We start from the raw sequence: 23,308 nt of genomic DNA, 5'->3' as shown, positions 1-23,308 counted from the left end.
TGCGGGGTGGGGAGGAGCATAGGGTGTCGCTTTATGCGGACGACCTGCTGCTGTATGTGGCGGACCCGGTGGGAGGAATGCCAGAGGTAATGAGGATCGTTAGGGAATTCAGGGACTTTTCGGGGTACAAGCTCAATATGGGGAAGAGCGAGCTGTTCGTAGTTCAGCTAGGGGACCAGGAGAGGGGGATTGGCGAGCTCCCACTAAAAAGGGCGGACAGGAGCTTCAGATATTTGGGGGTCCAGGTGGCCAGGAGCTGGGGGGGCTCTGCATAGGCTTAACTTTACAAAGCTGGTGGAGCAAATGGAGGAAGAGTTCAAGAGGTGGGACGCGTTGCCACTGTCCCTGGCGGGTAGGGTGCAGTCAATCAAAATGACGGTGCTCCCAAGGTTTTTGTTCCTGTTCCAGTGCCTCCCCGTGTTTATCCCGAAGGCTTTTTTCAGGCGGGTTAACAGGAGTATAATGGGGTTTGTGTGGGCGCAAGGGACTCCGAGGGTGAGAAGGGTGTTCCTGGAGCGGAGAAGAGATAGGGGGGGGCTGGCGCTGCCCAACCTCTGTGGGTACTACTGGGCCGCCAATGCGACAATGATGCGCAAGTGGGTGATGGAGGGGGAGGGGGCTGCATGGAAGAGGCTGGAGACGGCGTCCTGTGTGGGTACGAGTCTGGGGCGCTGGCAACGGCGCGCTGCCACTCCCTCCAAGGAGGTATACACGAGCCCGGTGGTGGTGGTGGCCCTCAAAATTTGGGGGCAGTGGAGGCGGCATAGGGGGGAAGTTAGGGCCTCGGCGTGGACCCCATTACGGGGGAACCACCGGTTCGCCCCAGGAAGAACAGGTGGAGGGTTTTCGGGGTGGCACAGGGCAGGCATACGAAAGGTGGGGGACCTGTTTGTGGACGGGAAGTTCGCGAGCTTGGGTGAGCTAGAGGAGACGTACGAGCTCCCCCCCGGGGAACACCTTCAGGTACTTACAGGTAAGGGCGTTTGCCAGACGGCAGGTGGTGGAATTCCCACGGCTACTGCCACACACAGTACAGGACAGGGTGCTCTCGGGGGGGTGGGTGGGAGTGGGGAAGATCTCGGAAACTTACCGGGTGATGCAGGAGGAGGAGGAGGCTTCGGTGGTGGAGTTGAAAGGTAAGTGGGAGGAGGAGTTGGGAGAGGAGATCGAAGAGGGGACGTGGGCAGATGCCCTAGGGAGGGTGAACTCTTCCTCTTCATGTAGAGGCTCAGCCTCATACAGTTTAAGGTGCTGCACAGGGCACACATGACCGAAGGATGAGCAGGTTCTTTGGGGGTGAGGACAGGTGTGTTAGGTGCTCAGGGAGCCCAGTAAATCACACCCATATGTTCTGGGCATGCCCAGCGCTGGAGGAATTTTGGAAGGGCGTAGCAAGGACGGTGTCGAGGGTGGTAGGATCCAGGGTCAAACCGGGCTGGGGGGCTCGCAATATTTGGGGTGGCAGAGGAGCCGGGAGTGCAGTAGGCGAAAGAGGCCGGAATTCTGGCCTTTGCGTCCCTGGTAGCCCGGCGAAGGATTCTCCTTCAGTGGAAAGATGCGAGGCCCCCAAGCGTGGAATCCTGGATCAGCGATATGGCAGGGTTCATTAAATTGGAGAGGGTGAAATTCGCCTTGAGAGGGTCGGTACAAGGGTTCTTTAGGCGGTGGCAACCGTTCTTAGACTTTCTGGCAGAACGATAGACATCGGTCAATGGCAGCAGCAGCTCGGGGGGTGGGGGGTTACTTTATTTTTGTTTTTGTTATTTACACTGGAAGGGTCTGAGGGGGTACATACACCTGTTGTTTTAAGTCGGGGTGTTAATGTTAATTTATTATTTAGGTACAGGGGGGGAGGGGTTTGGGGGGTTGCTTTTTTAGATTGTGTTTTGTATTTAACCCTGTTGGGTTCTTTTTTCTTTCTCATTTTGTTATTGATATTTTATGAAAACCTTTAATAAAAATTATTTTTTAAAAAAAGAATGAGAGCACATGTTGGTGTGTGGGGGAGAAAGTGTTATGGGCCAGGGTTTTAAAAACTCCAAAGTATATTGTGGAGTTCACCTGACCTACGACTTTTTGTTGAATTTGGCCAGGATGAGCACAAGGGCCTGCCTTTCAGGTGTTATTCAACAGAGGCCTTAGGCGCTTTTAATCAAAAAAACAAGTTTTATTCTACAAATTTAGTTAACGTTTGTATAAACACACACAGCAAGAATTTTTATCAACTACAAACATAAAGACCCCACACAGTTACAGTAATCTATGTATAACCCTTAATGAATTTCCCTTTTAACTGTTCCAATTCAACAACAAAATCCAAGTAAATCCAGAAATCCCATTTTCAAAGGCGTGGCCCAGCACACGGCATTCTTACTGTCTTTAAGACTTATTATTGATATTCCCCTATTCAAACAGCAGGTTTGAATTCCTTCCAGAAAGCAATTATCTCTTTTAAGTTACCAAGTAGTCTGGAAAAGCTTTTAAAATGAAGATAGAGAAAAACACTTCTTTCAACCTGTGCAGTTCAAACCAGTCCAAAACTCAAAGCGAAAGTAAACACTCAGAGCCACAGCCCAGCTCCATCCACACAATGACATCACTGAAGCCATGTAATAAGACAAAAACTTTTCTTAAAGGGACACTCCCATGACATCAAGACCTGCCAGAAAGTACAAGAATTGGGGCAATTGTAGGATTGCAATTAGGGAAAATGCATATCAATCAAATAATGAATATGATTAAACAGAATAATGTATTCTTATCCAACAATGTGCATCAGATATAGATTAAAGTAGTATATAAAAGATTTGAAAGAGGAAGGCATAGGAGTCATAATGTCAATTGTCAAATATAGTGTTTGTCATGCACTGCACTTAAAAACAGATATATATGGCATCCTCGCATCTGGCTATCTGATACTTAAATCAACAGTGTGTATAATAGGAGCTACATAATTGTCAAATCTCACTAGAATCTATAAAGCTTGGGAAGATGTCTACAAGAACTTATATTGATATAGCACTTGTGGCAAATAAATGTCCCACGGTGCTTCACAGGAGCATTATAAACAAAGTATTACACCAAACCAAATAAGGAAATACTAGGTCAGATGACCAAAAGCTTGGACAAGGAAGCAGGTTTTAAAGAGCTTAAAGAAGCAGGTCTTAAAGAAGGAAAGCAAGATAGAGAGTCGGAGAAGTGTAGGGAGGGAATTCTAGAGCTTGGAGCCGAGACATCTGAAAGCATAGCCACCAATGATGGAGCAGTTATCATCATAGAACCCTACAGTGCAGAAGGCCAATCGGCCCATCGAGTCTGCACCGATCCTCCAAAAGGGACCCCACCGAGGCCCACTCCCCACCCTGATTTTTAAAAAGAAAACGCTTTCCATCATGTGGTCAATATTAGTTGCTTCACTGTGTTGGGCTGCTAGGGTTAGGCACTGACTCATTGGACACCTCTTTTCTAGGTTCCCTGTAAATTTGTGTATTTATTTTGAATTGTAGTATTTTCGAAACCGTTGAAAACATTTGCTGGGTCAAATCCTGGCACTCCGAACCCAATAGCATTGTTGAAGTACCTTCACCACATTTCTCAAGCAGTTCAAGAAGGTAGTTTAATTTTCCAAGTCCAAATCCGAAGAACGAGTAAACAAGAAGTCCACACTTAGATGTATTTCTTTTTGAAAGCCTTGAGATTTTGTATTATAATGGATCATTCAATAAGTCTCCTTTTAAGTAAATGCCTTATGATACGGAGTTGCTTTAACTGTCTCTCAATCTCCGCATTTTTTCCCCGTTACTACTGGGCCCTTACGACCAATGAGAAAACAGAAAGAAATAATCTGAAAAGAACAGTAGCCAATTTTAAAGCTAATTTAAAAAGTAGCTAAGTAGGCTATATAAAAATTACTAACAGTCCAAATAAATTATTTCCTACAGAACCTAAACCAGTGGTCAGGGCCTTACCACATATATAGTGCTTCAATTTTTAAATAACTAAAATTTAAGGTACTCACAGAAAGGAAAGTCTCAATGTTTTCATGAATGAAGGAAGCAACATCCTGCCAGTCTAAGATGTCACCGAGCCAACTATTTTGTCGATTGGCAGTCAATTTGTGACCTTTGTGTCTTCCAGACTGGGTTACATTCTGAGCAATAGAGGAAATATTTTAAAAGGAAATCGTCAAAATACATGCCATAGCCAGGTTTTTTTTCTTTCTTTACTAACTTTAATTTCAATGCAAAATCTCAAAAGGATAATGGAAACGTTATGTGATGTTGAGTTCTAAAACATCTGTCAAAGTTCCAAATGAAAATGTATGAAAGGATAAATGGCTGGCTGAAGGATAATGTTTCATAGGGAAATAATGTCCAAGTTGGAGACGTGCTGTGTGGAGGATCCCAGGAGGAAGAGGGGGCAATAGACGGAAATATGGGTGGGAGCAGGAGGAGGAAGGGGGGATGGAGGAGACATTAACAGATAGTGAGACAGAAAATCAGAAACAGTAGAGAGAATAAGATACACAGCAACAAGAAAGCAAGTCAGAGGGGATAATACAAAGAAAGCAATCCCCAGCAAACAATTATTTTGTTGGCCATCTACAGAAGAGTCAAATCAGTTTTACAACTAACTAGTTTCACTGGATTTACATATTAAGATTATTTCAATTTGACTTCCAGTGACAGGGTGTGCTGAGTAGAGGCACACAAGGTGGCTCTCCTCCGAAGAACTAGAAAATAGGCACTTTTAACCAAAATTAGCCCACAAAAATTGGACAAAAACATCCCCTCAGTCTCAACACAAGGACAAGAAGAAATGCCGGGAAGCAGTAGCTCCAGAGGCCACAAGTAAAAAAAAGGTTGCGACAAAGAACAAGAGAAGCGAGCGGGGCAGCGGACCAGAGGTCTCCAGCCACACCCAGGCCCCAGCACCCCGCTGAACACAACGATTGAGGATCAGGATAACCGGTCGAGGCACCAAAACCTCAGGATCGTGGGCTGGCGAGGGGGAACCGCGGGTAGGGGTCTGACAGACTACGTGGCCCAGATGCTGGGAAACCTAGTGGGGAGGGACAGTTTCCCCAACCCATCGAAGATTGACAGAGCCCATAGATTTCTCCGGCCAAAATCCAAGGCTGGGTAGCAGCCACGGGCAATCATCATCAAACAGAAAATCCTGCACTGGGCTAGTGAAGGCTTGCAACTGGGAGGGACACAAGATCAGGGTGTACCAGGACACTGGGGAAGACATAGCAAAGCGCCAGGCAGAATTTAATAATGCAAAGTCGGCTCTGTACAGGAGTGAAGTCAAGTTTGGGATACTGCACCCAGCCAGACTTTGGTTCACATGCCAAGGCAGGGAACATTATTTACGACCCCTACGGATGCGGACGAATTCGTCCAAAAAAATAGGCTGGGTAAACAGCAGCGGAGATGCGAGAATGTTAAAGGACAATTTGTGTGGGACTGTACCACCTCGTTTTGAATCTGGGAACCAGAGGGCAGCAGAGTGTAGGAAAGGTTAAGGAAGAAACAGAGGAGAAATCAGAACAGCGGGTGTAAGAGGGGGTCGGGCCGACCCCAGGAGGTGGGCCACCACACTAGCGGGAAAGCTAGCGCCAGGAGGTACGAGTGAGGGGGGGTGCGGCGTCACGGTGCATCTCCCACCAGGGAGAGAGCACCTGGCGACGAAGGGAGGGTACACCACCAACGGGGGAATAGCTAGGGGGCAGCTGGGCTGGAGGGGTGGAGAACAGAGAGGGGGGGGTGGGTGGCAACAGTAGGGAAGGGAGGCGCAGCAGAAGGGGTGAGAGGCAGGACCATGGGGGGAACAAAGGGACAAAGGAGGGGAAGGACTCTAGGCTGGCTGCAACAGGCCACATGAGGTGACAAGGAACAAAATTACACCGCACACAGGCACTTTGGAGGATTCCCAGGAGCACATCCACATGGCGTACATATAGTTGCCGGCCATGTTGGGTGGCCCCTGGACAAAGGGAAACCCTGGAGCGCAGGGCCCAGCCTCATGTTGAGTGTGATGACCGTGACCATTTTGAATAGCCCCCTAGCAATAGGAAACCTCGGGGTGCAGGGATGCATCCACAAGGTTGATCCCAAAGGCGCGGGGGGGGCTGCCTCCATCAGAATAGTCTCCTGGAACGTCAGGGGACTTAACGGCCCAGTGAAAAGATCCAGCGTCTTCGCCCACATGCAAACAATGAAAGCCGACAATCTTCCTCCAAGAGACGCACCGGAGGGAGAAGGACTGACTGTGGGTAAGAAAGGGATAGGTGGGAATGGGACAGATGTACCATTCATGTTATAGGACAAGAGCTATGAAGTGAGTAGCCATACTACTACTAAGTAAGGGGGCCTCATTTACCACGATGAGGACGGTTAGGGCCCCAGGGTGACGGTACGTCATGGTTAGCGGTGCCCTGGACGGGGCACCGGTGGACCTGGTGAACATGTACGCGCCCAACTGGGACGTCACAGAATTTATAAAGAAGACCATGGCAGAAATAACCGACATGGACACCCACAGAGCAATCATGGGAGCACTGACGGACAGGTCAAATCCAAAAACAGCGAAGACAGGGAACATGGCAAGACAGCTAGGGACATTTATGGAGCAGATAGGGGCAGTGGTTCCATGTAGGTTCATGCATCCAGGGAAGAAGAAGTTCTCATTCTTCTCACATGGACACAGGGTCTATACCAGACTCGATCGGCTGAATGGCCTCCTTCTGCACTGTAAAATTCTATGTTCTATGTTCTGGGAGTCGCAGATGGCTGTGATCAGGGGAGAGATTATCGCTTATAAAGCACGCAGGGACAGGGAAGAGAAGGTGGCCAGGCAACAACTGGTCAACTCCATATTGGAGGTAGGCAGATGGTACTCCGAGGACCCAAATGTAGAGCTTCTGGAGGAGATGAAAAAGCTACAGATGGACTTTAATCTGCTCTCCACCAGGATAGCAGTGCACCAACTCCGCCAGACATGGGGGGCCTTCTATGAGCATGCAGAAAAAGCCAGTCGTCTGCTAGCTCACCAGCTGAGAAAGCAGGCAGCCATGAGGGAAATAACGTAGGGAAGGGACAACGGCAGCGTAGTAGCCGAGCCAAAAAAAGTCAGTGACGCATTCGAGGCCTTCTACCGGGGACTGTACACCTCTGAACCCCCCCAACAAGGACTCAGGGATGAAACAGTTCCTCTATGGACTGGACATGCCAGTCGTGGGGGAAGATAGTAGGATGTGGCTGGAAGCACCACTAGAACTGGGAGAAGTAATGGAGAGCATCAGCTCCATGCAGACGGGGAAGGCGCTGGGACCAGACAGGTTCCCAGCGGTCTTCTACAAAACATTCGAGGCAGCACTGGCCCTGCACCTGCAGGAGATGTTCACAGACTCGCTGGCAAGGAACACCTTGCCTCCAACACTAGCACAAGCCACTATATGGCTGATACCCAAGAAAGATAAAGACCCAACCGAATGTGGATCCTACAGACCCATCTTGCAGCTCAATGTAGATGCAAAAATGCAGGTACAAATCCTGGCCATGCGACTGGAAAACTGCATACCAGAGGTGGTCACAGAAGACTAGATGGGCTTTGTCAAGGGTTAACAGCTAACAGCGAACATCAGGTGCCTGCTGAACGTGATAATGACCTATCCGAGGAGAGAACACCAGGATGATCATTTCCCTGGATGCAGAAAAGTAGAGTGGAAATACTTCATTGAGGTACCGGAGCAGCTTGGGCTTGGAACAGGGTTCACCTCCTGTACAACGTTCCCATGGCGAGCATACAGCCCAACACCACCAGCTCTAAATACTTACAGCTGCACTGGGTTACAAGGCAGGGATGACCGCTGTCCCCGCTTCTATTCGCCCTGGCAATTGAGCCATTGCCAATCGCCCTCAGAGTGGCAAAAAACTGGAAGGGGGGGGGGGGGGGGGGGGGGGGGGGGGGGGGGGGGGACTGGGAGCATAGACTTTCACTCTATGCAGATTACCTGCTTCCCACATCTCAGACCCGCAAGGTGGGATCATTAAGTTCCTGAAAGAGTTTGGAGCTTCCTTGGGCTACAAACAACTTGAGCAAGAGTGAAATCTGCCCAGTGCATCTGAAAGGGAGAGGGGCAGAGCTGGAGGGACTGCCATTCAAGCAAGCCCAAAGCAAATTTCATTATCTGGGGATCCAAATTGCCAATGATTGGACACAGATCCACAAATGGAACCTGACCAGTCTGGTAGAGGAAGTAAAAAAGGACCTGCAGCAGTGGGACACACTCCCAATCTCCCTAGTGGGGAGGGTGCAGACAATCAATATGAACATGCTACCCAGGTTTCTATTCCTGTTCAGATCCATTCCAATCTACATCCCCAAGGCCTTCTTTAACACAGTTGAAAAATGATCAAGGATTCATTACCCTGGATCCAAGGGTCCCCAAATAAGTCCTACAGAGAAAACGTAGTATGGGGGGGGCTGGCCCTCCCAAACCTACAATACTACCACTGGGCAGCCACAGCAGAATGTGAGGGAATGGGTGAATGAACCAGAAACAGAATGTGTGAGGATGGAGAAGAGCTCCTGCATAGGGATGGCCCTCCGAGCCCTTGCCACAACAGCACTCCCATCCCTGCCACCCAATCACTGAACAAGCCGAGTGATAGTAGCCACACTCCGGACCTTGAACCAAATAAGTCAGCACTTCGGTTTGACCAAAATGTCCACTTTGGTCGCCCTTCTGGGGCAACCACAGGTTCACACCAGCCATGATGGACGCCACCTTTAAGAGGTGGAGGCAGGATGAAGGGACGCTGACAGTTAGGGACTTCTAAATGAATGACAGACTAGCGACTTTTGAAGATCTGACAGAAAGTTTACAACTGCCCAAATGGCAACAAACTGCGACACCAACAAGTAAAAAACTTCCTCCACAAGGAGATAATATCATACCCACGGACATCGAGACATTCAATGTTAGAGGAAATGTTGGACACGGGCAACCTAGGTGTGGGGAACTGTGGGGACCTGCATGGGGGACTGCTAAAAGGGGCACGTTCCCCGCTGGATGAGACATGGGAGAATTGTCAGGAAGAACTTGGGGTTGAAATCAGGTGGGGACTCTGGAGCGAAGCACTGAACAGAGCCAACTCCACCTCCACATGCGCAACTGAATGCAACTAATGCAATTGAAGGTGGTACACAGAACACACCTTACCAGAATCTGATTGAGCATGTTCTTCTCGGAGGTGGAAGAGAAATGTGAATAGTGCCAGGGAGGCCTGGCCAACCACACCTACATGTTCTGGGCTTGCCCCAGACTTGTCGGGTTCTGGACAACCTTCTTCGAGGCAATGCCTACGGTTGTGGGAGTGAGGGCGGAGCCAAACCCTAAAGTGGCAGTCTTCGGGGTATCAGACCAGCCAGAACTCTTCATGGCCTTTGCCTCCCTAATTGCCCACTGAAGAATCCTGCTCGACTAGCAAACAGCAGCACCCCCAAAGCTGCAGGCTGGCTGTCGAACCTGTCGGAATTTCTCCACCTGAAGAAAGTCAAATTCACCATCCGAGGATCAGAAGAGGGCATCCACAAGATGTAGAAACCATTCTCCAACTTGTTCCAGGATGTGTGTGAAGCCAACAGAGCGAGTGTGTGTGTGGGGGGGGGATGGGGGGGGATGGGGGGGGGGGGGTTGCTATTCTTTTTGTTGGGCCAATGCAAGTAAGTAAAACCTTGTAAATACGCAAGATAAAACATGATGCCAGTCAAACATCTAAATAGTTGGGGAGGGGGGCATTTATTCGATATTGGGGTGGGGAGGGTGGCTACTCCTGCTATGATATGTAAATGTATGCTCTTTTTGTAAATTTTGTCCAAAAAAAAGCTAAAATCTCAATGAAAATATTTTTAAAAAGAATGTCCATTTTTATTTTAGGCTTTAGCACCATTTATAACTTTTCAATACTTACCTTCACAAACCAATTATGATACAATCTGTCCCACAGCTCCAGCACTTGCTTCTCTATAACTGCTGTGTTGTTCATCTTGTCTCCCAACATCTTATGAAGCTGGACAAACACAACAATGGTAACAAGTTAAAAATGTTGAAAGCTCCTCCCCACTCCCAGTTCTGGTCCCACATCTCCCATCCCTTCACCTTGGCTCTTCTCCAACTCCGGCAGGACTGAACTGCAGCTTTGGGGTTTGGGGTGGTCAGTTGCATTCCATCTTCTATTACTTTAAAAATGCATGTTCTAACTTTTGTCGATCACCGATTTCATTTATTCATTCAACATTTATTATGTGATTGTGAGCTGGTCCTACATTCCATATACAGTAGTTTAGAGAAAAGGATGGTTTAACACCTTAAAATATGAACAGAAGTATATTGATGAGTGCATGGTAATTCCAGACTAGGCTTAGTCAGACCCATGTATTTTTAAAAGTAAAATATTGTGGATGCTGGAAATCTGAAATAAAAACAAATGCTGGGCTAACTTAGCATGTCTTGCAGCAACTGTAGAGGGAGAAACAAACTTAATGTTTTGAGTCTGTATGAAGGTTCTTCAATATTTTCAGTATTTGCATTTTTGGAACTATTTGTGCTCAATTATGTGAAAGTGGCTAGTGTTGCTGCCCCCGTCATCCATGGCTCTGCCAACCATGCAGCATCCCTGACCCTAGTTCCCAACATCCCAGCTCTTCTCAGACATCAACAAAGGAGCCAGAGGTTCTGGGAGCGGGGAGGGTGGGGTGTAGCAGTGTTTTGACAAAAGGGCTGCACTCCTGAGCACACTCTACACCGGTTAGGAGGAGTCCTATATAAATCAATGTGAATATTAGGATAAGTACAGGGTAATGAACCCTAGTTTGCACAATGACAGCCCCTGGAGCCCTTTCTGGTGAACCAGCGCTTCAGGATTCAAGCATAAGTCAACTCTTCGGAGTTGAGATGTCTCTGCAGCCTTCAAAAGCAGCAAACCTCTCAGCATTCACCGCTATTAGGACAAGATTCAGGCTTTTTTGATACAGCACTAAAGGACACTTTTTTAAATATAAATTTAAAGTACCCAATTAATTGTTTTCCCCAATCAGGGGGCAATTTAGTGTGGCCAATCCACATAACCTGAACATCTTTGGGTTGTGGAGGTGAGACCCACACAGACACGGGGAGAATGTCCAAACTCTACATGGACAGTGACCCGGGGTCGGGATTGAACCTGGGTCCTCGGCGCCATGAGGCAGCAGTGATAACCATTGTGCTACCGTGCCGCCCCGTCACAAGGGACACTTTATTCATCTTTTCTTCTATTTCTCTTTGTTGGCACAATTGGAAAAAGTGGAAAACAAAGGGTTTGGAAAATAAAGACACAGAGAAAGTAAAAATTGATCCGAAATCAGTTGAGCAAGTCCATGGGATTATTTTGAAGATAATGGCCACATTCTACTCCTCACCAGGAATACTTAGTTGCCATTCATTTTTTGAACTGTTCACGAGCGCCTTCTATGCCAACTGCACAAAATCAAATGTCCAAGGTAAGAATTAAGAATACTGTTCTGTGCCACGGTATATTAACAGAAATAGTATCAGATATTAAATGTTAAAATTCTAGCCTTTACCTTGTGGGTTATCCACTCTCTTCCATACTGGTACACATTGTTGGCAGCAGAATTTAACGCCTTCTGGATGACCTGGGCCTCAGGAAGCCAGCTGAAACAATTCAAAGGCAGCAAAAAGTGATGTGAAAATTGGAGCAGAGAAGATAAATACAAGATGAAAGTAAACCACTCATCAATTTTGTACCCTAAATATTATACATCCAAGTGGAGTAGTAAAATAGCATTAAGAGTTAACATTTATAATAATAATAATTTAAGCTGCTTTATGGCTTCCTTTGGCACCGCAATAATTCTATAATTCTATGAAATTACTTTTTAAATATCTTACCACTAGTTGGCCAGTATTTCTTACTTTAGTTCTGGTAGCCCCCAAAAGATCCACTATGCCCTTAAAAAAACCAACGGTCTATCTAATCTATTATCCATTCCCTTCTTCCTAGACAAATTGTTTGAAGATGTACATAGAAAGAACAAGGAAACAGGCTATTTAGCCCAAATAGTCAGTGTTGGTACAGATCTTTCATACAAGCAAATAGTCCTAATGGCAGTGACCCACCCTGTTCCCATACCCAAACAGCCCCTTTTCCTTCATCCAAATATTCAATTAATATCAAATGTTGATAAACTTCCTGCCTGAACCCCAAATTAATTCTACAGCCTCACAATTCTGTGAGGAAGTTTCTCCTACTCTGTTCTAACTTGCATCTTAATTTGTATCTATGGATCCTCATCTTGATCCCTGAACTACTGAAACAGTCAGTTTCTATTAACCCTGTTCTATCCATTCATACTGTTTAATTTTGCATTATATTATTCTGCATCTTTCCAACAATAACATTTTTCACGTCTTTCATCCAATTCGCAGTTCTCAATGAATATATCCTAATGAATCAGAGTTGTTCCCTCGCTGAAGATTTAGGACAGGGCCCATGGTGTATTTTCTGGCAGTGGAAGCGGCTCGCCATAGGCCACCAGTGGGATCTTCCCGCCCCACCAATATCTACCACATCTTTTATGACATGTCCATCCTGCCGTTGGGAAACCTGCCGCGGGGTAGGGGTAAGGGGGGGGGTCACCTTCAGCGAGATTCTCCGAGCCTTCACGCCGGCCTGCTGTGTGGGTCTGCCATGTTGTGCTCCAGAGCCCTGCAAGCCCCTTTCAAAACTGAGAATCACTCTGGACTTTCTCCAGGAAAGTCCAGAGTGATTCGCTCACGTTTTCTCGCGGGCGTGGAGACATAGCCCCATTTTCACTGAATTCCTCCCAGGATCTATGCACATTTGTACGTGAATGGTCTTAGCGACTGACAGCATGATTTTGTATGAGGAAGGTCATATCTCACTAATTTGATTGAATTTTTGAGGACGTGACACAAATGATTGATGAGGGAAGGGCTGTGGATGTTGTCTACATGGACTTTAGTAAAGCATTTGATAAGGTCTCTCTTGGCAGGCTGGTGCAAAAGATTAGATCACATAGGGTCAGGGGTGAACTAGCTTGGCCATAGAAGACAGAGGGTAGCAGTGGAAGGGTGTTTTTCCAAATGGAGGTCTGTACTAGTGTGTTCCGCAGGGATCAGTTCTGGGACCTCTGCTCTTTGTAATACATCTCAATGACTTGGAAGAAAACGTAGCGGGTCTGATTAGCAAGTTTGCGGATGATACTAAGATTACAGGAGGTGCGGACAGTCATAGAGTCATAGAGGTTTACAGCATGAAAACAGGCCCTTCGGCCCAACTTGTCCATGCCGCCCAGTTTTTACCACGAAGCTAGTCCCAATTGCCCACATTTGTCCCTTCACCCTCCATATCCAGCTTTCTTATGGAACGGTCTAAATGCTTTTTAAAAGACAACATTGTACCCTCCTCTACTACAGTCACCACCCTCGGTGAGAACAAATTGCCCCCTCTGGACCCTTTTGTATCTCTCCCCCTCACCTTAAATCTATTGATGAAGATTGTCAGAGAATACGACAAGATATAGATAGGCTGCAAAATTGGGAAGAGAAATGGCATTTGGAATTTAACCTGGACAAATGCGAGGGAATGCATTTTGGTAGATCAATTCAGGTGGGAGCGATAAAATAAATGGCAGAATCATCAGGAGCATAGAGACAGAGAGAGATCTGGGCATGCAGGTCCACAGATCCTTAAAAGTGGCAGCTCAGATGGAAATGGTGGTAAAGAAAGCATATGGCATGCTTGCCTTCATAGGACAGGGTAATCAGTATAAAAGCTCGAAAATTATGTTACAATTATATAGAATGTTGGTTAGGCCACATTTGGAATACTGTGTCCAATTCTGGTCACAGCACTACCAGAAGGACGTAGAGTCTTTGGAGAAAGTACAGAAAAGATTTACCAGGATGTTGCCTGATATGGAGGGTATTAGCTATGAGGAGAGATTGTTCTCCCGAGAGAGACAGAGACTGAGGGGCGACCTGATAGAAGTTTATAAAATTATTATTAGGGGTATAGATAGGGTGAACAGTTGGAGGCTTTTTCCCAGGATGGAAATAACAATTACAAGGGGGCACAAGTTCAAGATGAGGGGGAAAGGTTCAATGGAGATGTGCGGGCGAAGTTTTTTTTACACAGAGGGAGGCGGTGGCCTGGAATGCACTGTCAAGTGAGGTGGTTGAGGCAGATACGTTAGCGACCTTTAATACGTTAGCGACCTTTAAGACTTATCTGGACATGAACAGACGGGGTATAGAAGGATACAGGCGGTTGGTCTAGATAGGACACATGATCGGGGCAGGCCTGGAGGGCTGAAGGGCCTGTTCCTGTGCTATATTGTTCTTTGTTCTATTATTCTCCTCTAGCATGTAGCATAATACTGAACAGTAACTTTAAGCTAGCGAAAGGGAGTGAGGCAGGAGGGTGAGAAGAGGGGCTGCAGCCCTTTTTTTGGTTCCAAAAAAAAATAAATTGTTTTATTGGGGGTTTGGGTTGATTAGGAGGGGTATTGTTCTTTTGTATGTTACCAATATGTCCATTTGGGTGGGATGTGGTGGTGGGGGAGGGGACTCAGAGCTTTTCTTTGATTCACTTTGTGGGTGGATTTGGTGCCCATTTTGGGTGGGCCTTGGGCCTACACTCTCTAGGTAGACATTTGATAATCCCTCTCAGTGAAAATGGCTGACTACAGTTTGGGGACTTTTGGAAGTCTCCAATTCGGTTGGTCACCTGGAATGTAAGGGTGTTGGGGGTCCAGTAAAAATGTTGAGAGTATTTGCTCGTCTTAACGAATCTGACGGCTGATGTGGTGTTTTTGTAGGAGACGCATCTGCAGGTGAGGGATCAGAAGGGGTGGGTGAGCCAAATGTTTCATTTAGGCTTCGATGACAAGGCATGGGATGGGGGGCAGCAAATTTGATTCACAACTGGTTTCTTTTCTCAGCTGACGAGATCATGGAAGACCCGTATGGTAGGTACATGACGGTTACTAGGTCCTTGGCAGGCACGTTGCTGGCACTGGTCAATATACATGCCCCGAATTGGGACAATGGGGCATTTATTAGGAAGCTGTTGGCTTCAATTCCAGATCTGGATACACACCAACTGATTTTTGGGGGTGATTTAAACTGTGTATTTGATCGGAAGTTCAATCGACTAGGCCCATGTCTACTCAGAACAAATCTTTTTCGCTCTCCATGCTCTGGGAAGCCTCTAAGGCAGTTATTAGAGGAGAGATATTATATATGGGGCATATGGATAGGGAGGTACGGGTGAAGCGGCAGAAGTTGGCGACTGCTATCCTGGAGGTGAACCACAGGTATTCGTGTGATCCTGCCTCAGAGCTCCTGGTGAGCAGGAAGAAGCTGCAGGTGACGAATGTGATATAAAATAGTTACTTTAGAGATACTAGTTAATGTAATGTAGAAATAAGCCACTTTGATTCTGGCAGTTAGGGACAAAGGGGTTTGAGACCGCATGGAAAAAGCAGGAAGAGGTGTGTCTATGAGAGTGATGCTGCATTGATAGGGGCCAGAGAAAGGGATTGGAAGTGAGCCAATCAGAATAGATCAAACAGGTCAGGAGGGACATAGGCTGACCTATGTCCGTCGAGTATGTGAAACTTGATACCATTTGAATTGATTTTACAGAGATCCCTTTGTCTCTTTGTTCAGTCGTTTTTCTGGCGCTTAAGAGGCTGGATGTCTCTTATGTTTCTGTAAGATGACTTAAGCTTGCAAGCTAAATAAATAACTTCTTTTTACGTGCAAATCCATCTCAACTTTTATTGAGGCCAGACTGACAGAGAAAGAAATTTGGGAATCAACATTTGGTGCCGAAAACCGGGATTTCTCAGGGCGATCCTGATCCAACTGCGAAATCAGAATTAGACTGATTATGAACAGGAGGATGGGGAACAAAGGGCCCTCAATGTAGAACTGGAAAACGACCGCGCATTGATTGTTCCCCTCTTCTTATCGTCTGATTAGTCTGGTCACTCGCGGTTGGCACAGAAAGACCGCCTCGACGAAATCACAGGTCAGTCTGGGGATTAGCAATTTAATTGATGGGATTTCATATTGTTGTTTCGGCTTGGGTTAGGGTTTTGGGTTGATGGGACATCTCAAATGATGATTCAATTCCAAGTATAAGGGTTCAGAGGCTGATGTGACTTCAGTAATGAAGGTTCAGTCTATTATATGGGTTCAGGGGCTGATGTGACTTCAGTAATGAAGGTTCAGTCTATTATATGGGTTCAGGGGCTGATGTGACTTCAGTAATGAAGGTTCAGTCCAGTATAACTGTTTTTAAATCTGAAGATGGTTCAACTCTATGTGTGAGTGTTTTAAATATATAGTTGATTAAGCTAAAATTGTCTCCTTGGACTGTATTGGCGAAAAACGCAGTTCCGAGGTCTAGTTGAGATTGTGAGGAATGCTGCATATTGGTTGAAGCAGAAGTCTCTCAAAGGGTTAACAGCAGCAGGCGAAGTTGAAAACAGACAGTGCTTCTCACTCAAGCTTTGAGATAACAGAACCAGTCGCTAGTGTAATTGGATACCATTCCTTTGAGTCAGTGAACACCAGCAAAGTTACGTTTTGAATTAATTAAAGGAAACCAGTGGGTTTCTCCACCTCTTTGATAAAAGTTATTATTTTCGAAAGCAATTGATTGAAATTGCCAGAATCTTAAGTTTTACTTACTTGAAATAAGGTTTATCTCATTTTATCTGGAGATTAATAGAAACTTAAAGAAGATCATGGACACCATTTTAAAAAGTGTCAATCTGGAGATGATAGTTGATTTTGCTAATACTTATGTGTATGTAAAAGAAAAAAACTTGTTAAAAGAAAAATTGTTAAGATAAAGAAATAATTAAGTTGTAAATGTTATACAAGTTTGTGTTAAGCAAATTGTAAATTTAGTTCTGAGTTGAGATCAGAGCTAAGCTTGCAAGTTGCAGTAATTCAATTTGAATTTTCAAACATTTTTAAGTTTAAAAAAAAAGGAGCAAATAGAGAAAAGGACACAGATCTTGAATGCGTTGAATAGCACATTTCAAAGGCCCATAAATCTTTCTGTTATCTTAGACCTAAAACCTAGGAAGACTGAAGAGCCAGAGGAATTTCTGGAGCGTTTTAATGAAATCTACCGGGGGCAGTCAGGCGATTTGCTGTATCAAAATGGTCAGAATTCCCCTCAATACTGTGCTATGTTAATGCATTGCCTACCACCTTCTGTGGTTACTGCTGTGAAATGTAATAACATGAATTGGACAGAGAACGACCCTTCCCAGATGGCAAGGGCAGTCAGAATTTACTGGAAGGAGGGTGTAGGCCAAGAAGGAGGCTCAGTTACAAAGGTTAAGACTGAGTATGTAATGAAAAAGGATGATCTGCGACCCCAACAAGCGGCAGAAATGGTAGTTTACCAGCAGGAGCCCCAATATAGTGACTTTGGGTGGGTGGATCAGCGAAGAGGAGGATGAGACAACAGTGCTATATTTCTATCACCCCCCAGTGGTGGACGTTCGACGTTGAACAGTCACTGCATCACGTTACCCTGGCCTATGACAGAACTGGACGAAACAGGGAGTTGTAGGACAAATACCGGCCATTACTTGAGACCGAATGGCCAGTCAAGGTTACAGCCACAGTCACGGGAAAAGAAGGTACAGCCGATTTTGTTACAATATCACCACATTTATGGCCACAGTCAGCTTCGGTAAGCCCTCATATTACACGTCAGGTCCATGACCAGTACCATGCCAGGGATATGGGGCGAATGGTCAGCATCTTACCGCAGCTCGTCAGAATAGGTATGAGATATACCTTTTGAACAATCCACGTCTGACATTTAAATACTGTACCACTATCAATCCAGCCTGTTTTCTTAGCGGTCCCCCTGTCCATGAGGACGTGCCTGGTCAAGAATGTTTAGCCTTGATTCAGGAAACTACCACAATAAGGGGCGATTTGAGTGACATTTCATCAGAACAACTTGACATGATTATGTGTGGTCAAATATCCCACCGGGGTTTAGTTAATGACCTACTGCAGGCCCTCCTTCTGCCAGCGCAGATTTCCGTTATTAAATGCGCTGCCCACACGAATGGTACAACCCCAGTTGACGTTGGTAATGAACGAGCAGCTCGTGCAGCGCGCACAGCCGCACAAATTCAGCAAGTGATGGTGCCTAAGATGTTAAGTCAGACTAAACGATCTACTATAAATATGTCTGCTTCTGACAAGTCAATGCCAACCATCCAAGACGTCATAAGGTTACAGGAGGACGCTCCTGAGAGTGATAAACAAATGTGGAAACGGTTAGGTTGTACATATGATTCTGTTTCCTCTTTATGGACCACGCCTGCACATCAGACTTGTATATCTGATGTGCTGGCTTTATGGGTCATTGAATGTGTACACTTTGCAACTCATTGTGGGGCTCGAGGGACTAGTGATTTGTTGCTGGACACTTGGTGGCACCCTAAAATGCAGGGGTTGGCCCAAAGTATCAGTAATCGGTGTTTGATTTGTCAGCAATATAACACCGGAAAAGGTATCCCTTGTGGGAAGGGGCAAACCCCGTTGCCCAGTGGTCCCTTTGAGACGCTCCAAATGGATTACATTGAGTTGGAAAGGTGTCAATGTTATAAATATGTTTTGGTCATTGTGGATGTGTTCAGCAGATGGGTCGAGGCGTATCCGACTATCGATAATAAAGCTGCTACTGTGGTTAAAGTCTTGATGAGGGAAATCATTCCCCGGTACGGTATACCAGCTCAGTTAAGTTCTGATAATGGGCCTCATTTTATTGGACAAATTAACAAGGAGTTTTGCTCCCAGTTGGGCATACGCCAGCAGTTACACTGTGCTTACAGACCGCAGGCGGCCGGGTTGGTTGAGAGACACAATCAGACCCTCAAAACTAAATTGGCTAAATTAAGAGCAGACACGGGACTGACATGGCTTAAGTTGCTCCCCGTTGCCCTCTTCCAGCTGCGGGTTACACCTGCGGGACCGGCCCGGCTCTCTCCCGCCGAGATTCTTTATGGCAGGCCTCTTAGAACTCCCTGGAGCCTGCAGGTTCCCAGACTGGTTCAGTTTCATCAGATACTGAAGAAATGACCGCCTATGTTCTAGCCCTCACGCAAGTGCTCAAGGAACTCCATGGCCAGGTCCGCGCGGCTCACCAGCCATTGCCCCCAGTACCTAGCTCACTTTCAGTCCAGCCCGGTAGTTATGTCATGGTCAAAAATTGGACTAGGAAGGGGTCGGAGCCGCGATGGGACGGGCCCTTCCAAGTTCTCCTTACCACCCCCACAGCAGTTAAAGTGGAGGGGCGAAGTGCTTGGGTCCACCTACATCACTGTAAATTGAGTCCATCTCCACTACTGTAAAAGGTCGGATACTAACCTGCCTCCCTTCTCCAGTGCTATTTTACAGGTGTGGAGCATGATGGAGTGGCTACGCATCGTCTGTCTGATATTTGGCCTCACTTCACTTGGCGTGTTATTGGCGATGGACATGGAAAAGGGGAATATTATGTATCTGTGTAGCCCCAACCAATCTACAAGGATACATCACCTATGCAAAGGTGATGTTCTTCGCTGCCCCCATATACGAGGACATGGTATCAACTCATGGAAGGTCATCAAAGTTAAGGAGACTGCAGGAGTCATGAAGCAGTTGCACCGGTCCCGGTGATGGGAAGGGAACATTATATGGACATTGCCTTGTTTTTGGAATACATGTAAATTTGATTTTGGATGTGTTAAGAGTGGTACAATAAAGGTAAAATCAGGCTGTCAGAAGAGTGTAGGAAGAGGCTATGAGAAAGAGAAAGGGACTAGAGAGAGGACGGGGCGTATGAGAAGGGAAGTACAGCTAGAACGTAGGTTACCGGGAGATACACTTAAGTTAATTAAAGGCCAAACTGAGGAAAACCCGGGTAGTATGAATCTCTTCTACCAGATTTACCACCGCTTGTATGGCCAGGGACGGGTTGTCTGCTACCCAAACCCCGCAGCGGTGTCTAGGTTATTTTCTGTTTCACCGCTTTGGGGCACTCCCCAAACGGTGGTTCATTGTCAGCATTCCGAACCACTGCCCGATCAGGTCACTCTTCCTTACGATCCGGGTTCAGCACCACCGGCTATTTGCCTTCCCCTTCCTCGGGATAATTCCCATTCACAGTACGATAGGCTGCGACGGTGGAGGGCGCACATACCTAGCCACTTCACTCCCAATAGGGATTCCCGGTCGTACGAGAATTGCTTCAGCAGTGAAGGATATGGCTGTTTGCTGGTAGAGGTGGACACAAATATAACATGTCTGTTTCCCACCTGTACGGACAGGAGGTGCCATATCACCCAGGCGTCTGGCCAATGCGTTTGTTACAACACCACTTGCGTTCCATTGAACGTCGGCCTCCAGCTCCTCTGTGGCTGGGCGAATGTCTCTCATATCACTGTTGGGACTAGGGCTTTCCGCATTGCTGGGCGGCCCGAATGGGCATTTCAAATTGGATAAACTGGGCTACTGGGAGGTCCTTACGCAACCGATATGCTGATTGTGATGCTAGTCTCCATACGGAACAAGGATACTACTTTTTATTTAATGGTACAGCGACCAACGTTTTGTCACCCCCATTTCCCTGCCGAATTGCTATAGGAACTCTAGTCCCTACCACAATCCCCTGCCTTTCGGCGTGGAACCTGCATAATCAGTTAGCACGCCGGGCAGTCTCTGCTGAATTTTGCGAGAACTGGAAAAAACCTCAGGTTCTTGCACCCAACCGGGGCCACTCAGCCGGGTGGGGCATTCTGAGCGTATTGACACTGGGAGGTGTGGGGGGTTCCTTGGCTGTCAGTGATCGGAATTATTTTATTTGCGGCCTTACCACCTTGGGAAATGAAACCTTGGGAGCCCTCGGGGCAATAACTAAGGAGTTGTCTCAGCTACGGTTGTTTGCAATGCAGAACCGGTATGCTCTTGACTATCTTCTGGCCCGTGAGGGTGGGGTATGCGCCATAGTACAGGGCAAGTGTATCATGGGAGTTCAGGACTTGACCGCTAACATCACTAAATTTATGGATCGCATACGGGATCACTTGGACGGGATGCAGGATCCTGGCTCTTGGGGTAACTGGGGATTTGGAGGATGGAAGGACTGGTTGATAAATATGGCCATGTATCTAGTGGTAGCTATCGGCTGCATCTTTGTGGGCCTGGCCATCCTTAAATGTGTGATGGGTAGAATGCGGGGTGCACTGGATCAGATCACCGCCCCAATCACCGAGAAAAAAAATATAACTGTTAAAATCCATGAGGGTGAGGCAGATGAAGGGGGGCTAAGACAGGAATTGGAAATGCAGCGACGGATCTTTTTAGATGAGGAACCGTAGCTATGGATTGGATAGTTCGGTTATCATGGAATGATAAAAGGAGGGAATGACGAATGTGATATAAAATAGTTACTTTAGAGATACTATTTAATGTAATGTAGAAATAAGCCACTTTGATTCTGGCAGTTAGGGACAAAGGGGTTTGAGACCGCATGGAAAAAGCAGGAAGAGGTGTGTCTATGAGAGTGATGCTGCATTGATAGGGGCCAGAGAAAGGGATTGGAAGTGAGCCAATCAGAATAGATCAAACAGGTCAGGAGGGACATAGGCTGACCTATGTCCGTCGAGTATGTGAAACTTGATACCATTTGAATTGATTTTACAGAGATCCCTTTGTCTCTTTGTTCAGTCGTTTTTCTGGAGCTTAAGAGGCTGGATGTCTCTTATGTTTCTGTAAGATGACTTAAGCTTGCAAGCTAAATAAATAACTTCTTTTTACGTGCAAATCCATCTCAACTTTTATTGAGGCCAGACTGACAGAGAAAGAAATTTGGGAATCAACACAGGCGCAGTTAGATTTGTTGTCCGCGGGCAAGGCAACAGGCCAGCTGCGGCATTCAGAGGTTTTTTTACGAATATCGGGAGGACAGCCACCTTTTATCCTATCAGCTGAGACGCAGGTTGCTTCCTGGGAGATTATTCAGGTTAAGGATTCGGGAGGTAACTTGGTTTCCACCCCAGATAAAGTCAATGCTTTTTTTGAAGCTTTCTGTAAGGGACTCTTATTGGTCGGAGCCCCTGGTAGGGGGACTGGACACGTCAACATTTTTCGATGGATTGGCTTTTCCAGTGATGGGGGATGGGGGGAGGAGGAGGAGGAGAGAGAACAAGTAAAGCTCCCGAGTCCGGTGGGTTTCCTGTCAAATTTGACAAGAAGTAGTTCAAGAGGTTTGTGGATCAATTGATCCCATTCTGCTGGACATGTTTAATGATTCCTTGTACCGGGGTTCTTTGCCCGCTACACTTTCGCAGGTTTCTAATTCTCTTGAAGAAGGATAAAGGCCCCATGGAGTGTGGGTCATACCAGCCTATCTAGTTATTGAATGTTGACACCAAGGTACTGGATAAGCTGTTGCCGTTGAGGCTGGAGCCCCGTCTCCCTGGGGTGATTGCAGAGGATCAGACAGGCTTTGTTAAGGGTCGGCAATTATCAGCCAATATTCGGCAGATGTTGAATATTTTCCTCTCCCCTTCCACTTTGCCTGAGCCAAAGGTGATTGTGTCGTTGGATCCCCTGGGAGGGGCGCCAATTTAGGGGTGCTGCCTTTTCGCCTTGCCAGATCTAGCTTCTGTATCTGGGTGACCGGGTGGCCTACAATTGGGCCCAGCTCCATAAGTCCAATTTGCAAAAGTGGGAGAACCTTCCCCTGTCCTTGGCAGACACAGTCCAGTCTCTTAAAATGAATTTTCTCCCAAGTTTTTTGTTTCTTTTTCAATGTCTTCCTGGTTTTCTCTCTCAAAATTTTTTCGGTACGGTTAATAGGTTGCTATCATCCTATATATGGGCAGGCAGGGTCCCAAGGATCCGCTGGATAGTTCTTCAAAGGGATAGACAGTCAGGGGCCTAGCAATACCCAATTTGCTTTTTTGTTATTGCCAGTCAGTATGGAGAAGATGCTGGGGTGGTGCATTGATCCGGATTCCATATGGCGACGAATGGAGGCAGAGTCATGTAGGGGATCAAGTTTGGGGGCGTTGATGATGGCTCGCTTCCGTTTGCTACGGCACGGTACTCTTTGAACCCGGTGGTTGGTTCCACTCTTAGGACACTAAGACAATTCAGGCAGCACTTTAAACTTGGATCCATATC

At 46.6% G+C, this 23,308-nt stretch overlaps 1 protein-coding gene across 1 annotated transcript in view; it reads right to left on the bottom strand.

Moving 5' to 3' along the window:
- The window catches only part of tmem245 (transmembrane protein 245), a 246,505-nt gene that overhangs the window by 127,419 nt on the left and 95,778 nt on the right, over window positions 1-23,308 (bottom strand). The window contains 3 exon segments of the mRNA XM_072508900.1: window positions 4,019-4,150; window positions 9,981-10,079; window positions 11,632-11,722. Coding sequence (XP_072365001.1) covers window positions 4,019-4,150; window positions 9,981-10,079; window positions 11,632-11,722 — 322 coding nt within the window.

The sequence above is a fragment of the Scyliorhinus torazame genome, chromosome 6, assembly GCF_047496885.1.
Source record: "Scyliorhinus torazame isolate Kashiwa2021f chromosome 6, sScyTor2.1, whole genome shotgun sequence".
Taxonomy (NCBI): domain Eukaryota; kingdom Metazoa; phylum Chordata; class Chondrichthyes; order Carcharhiniformes; family Scyliorhinidae; genus Scyliorhinus; species Scyliorhinus torazame.
This window is presented reverse-complemented; position numbering and strand designations above follow the sequence as displayed.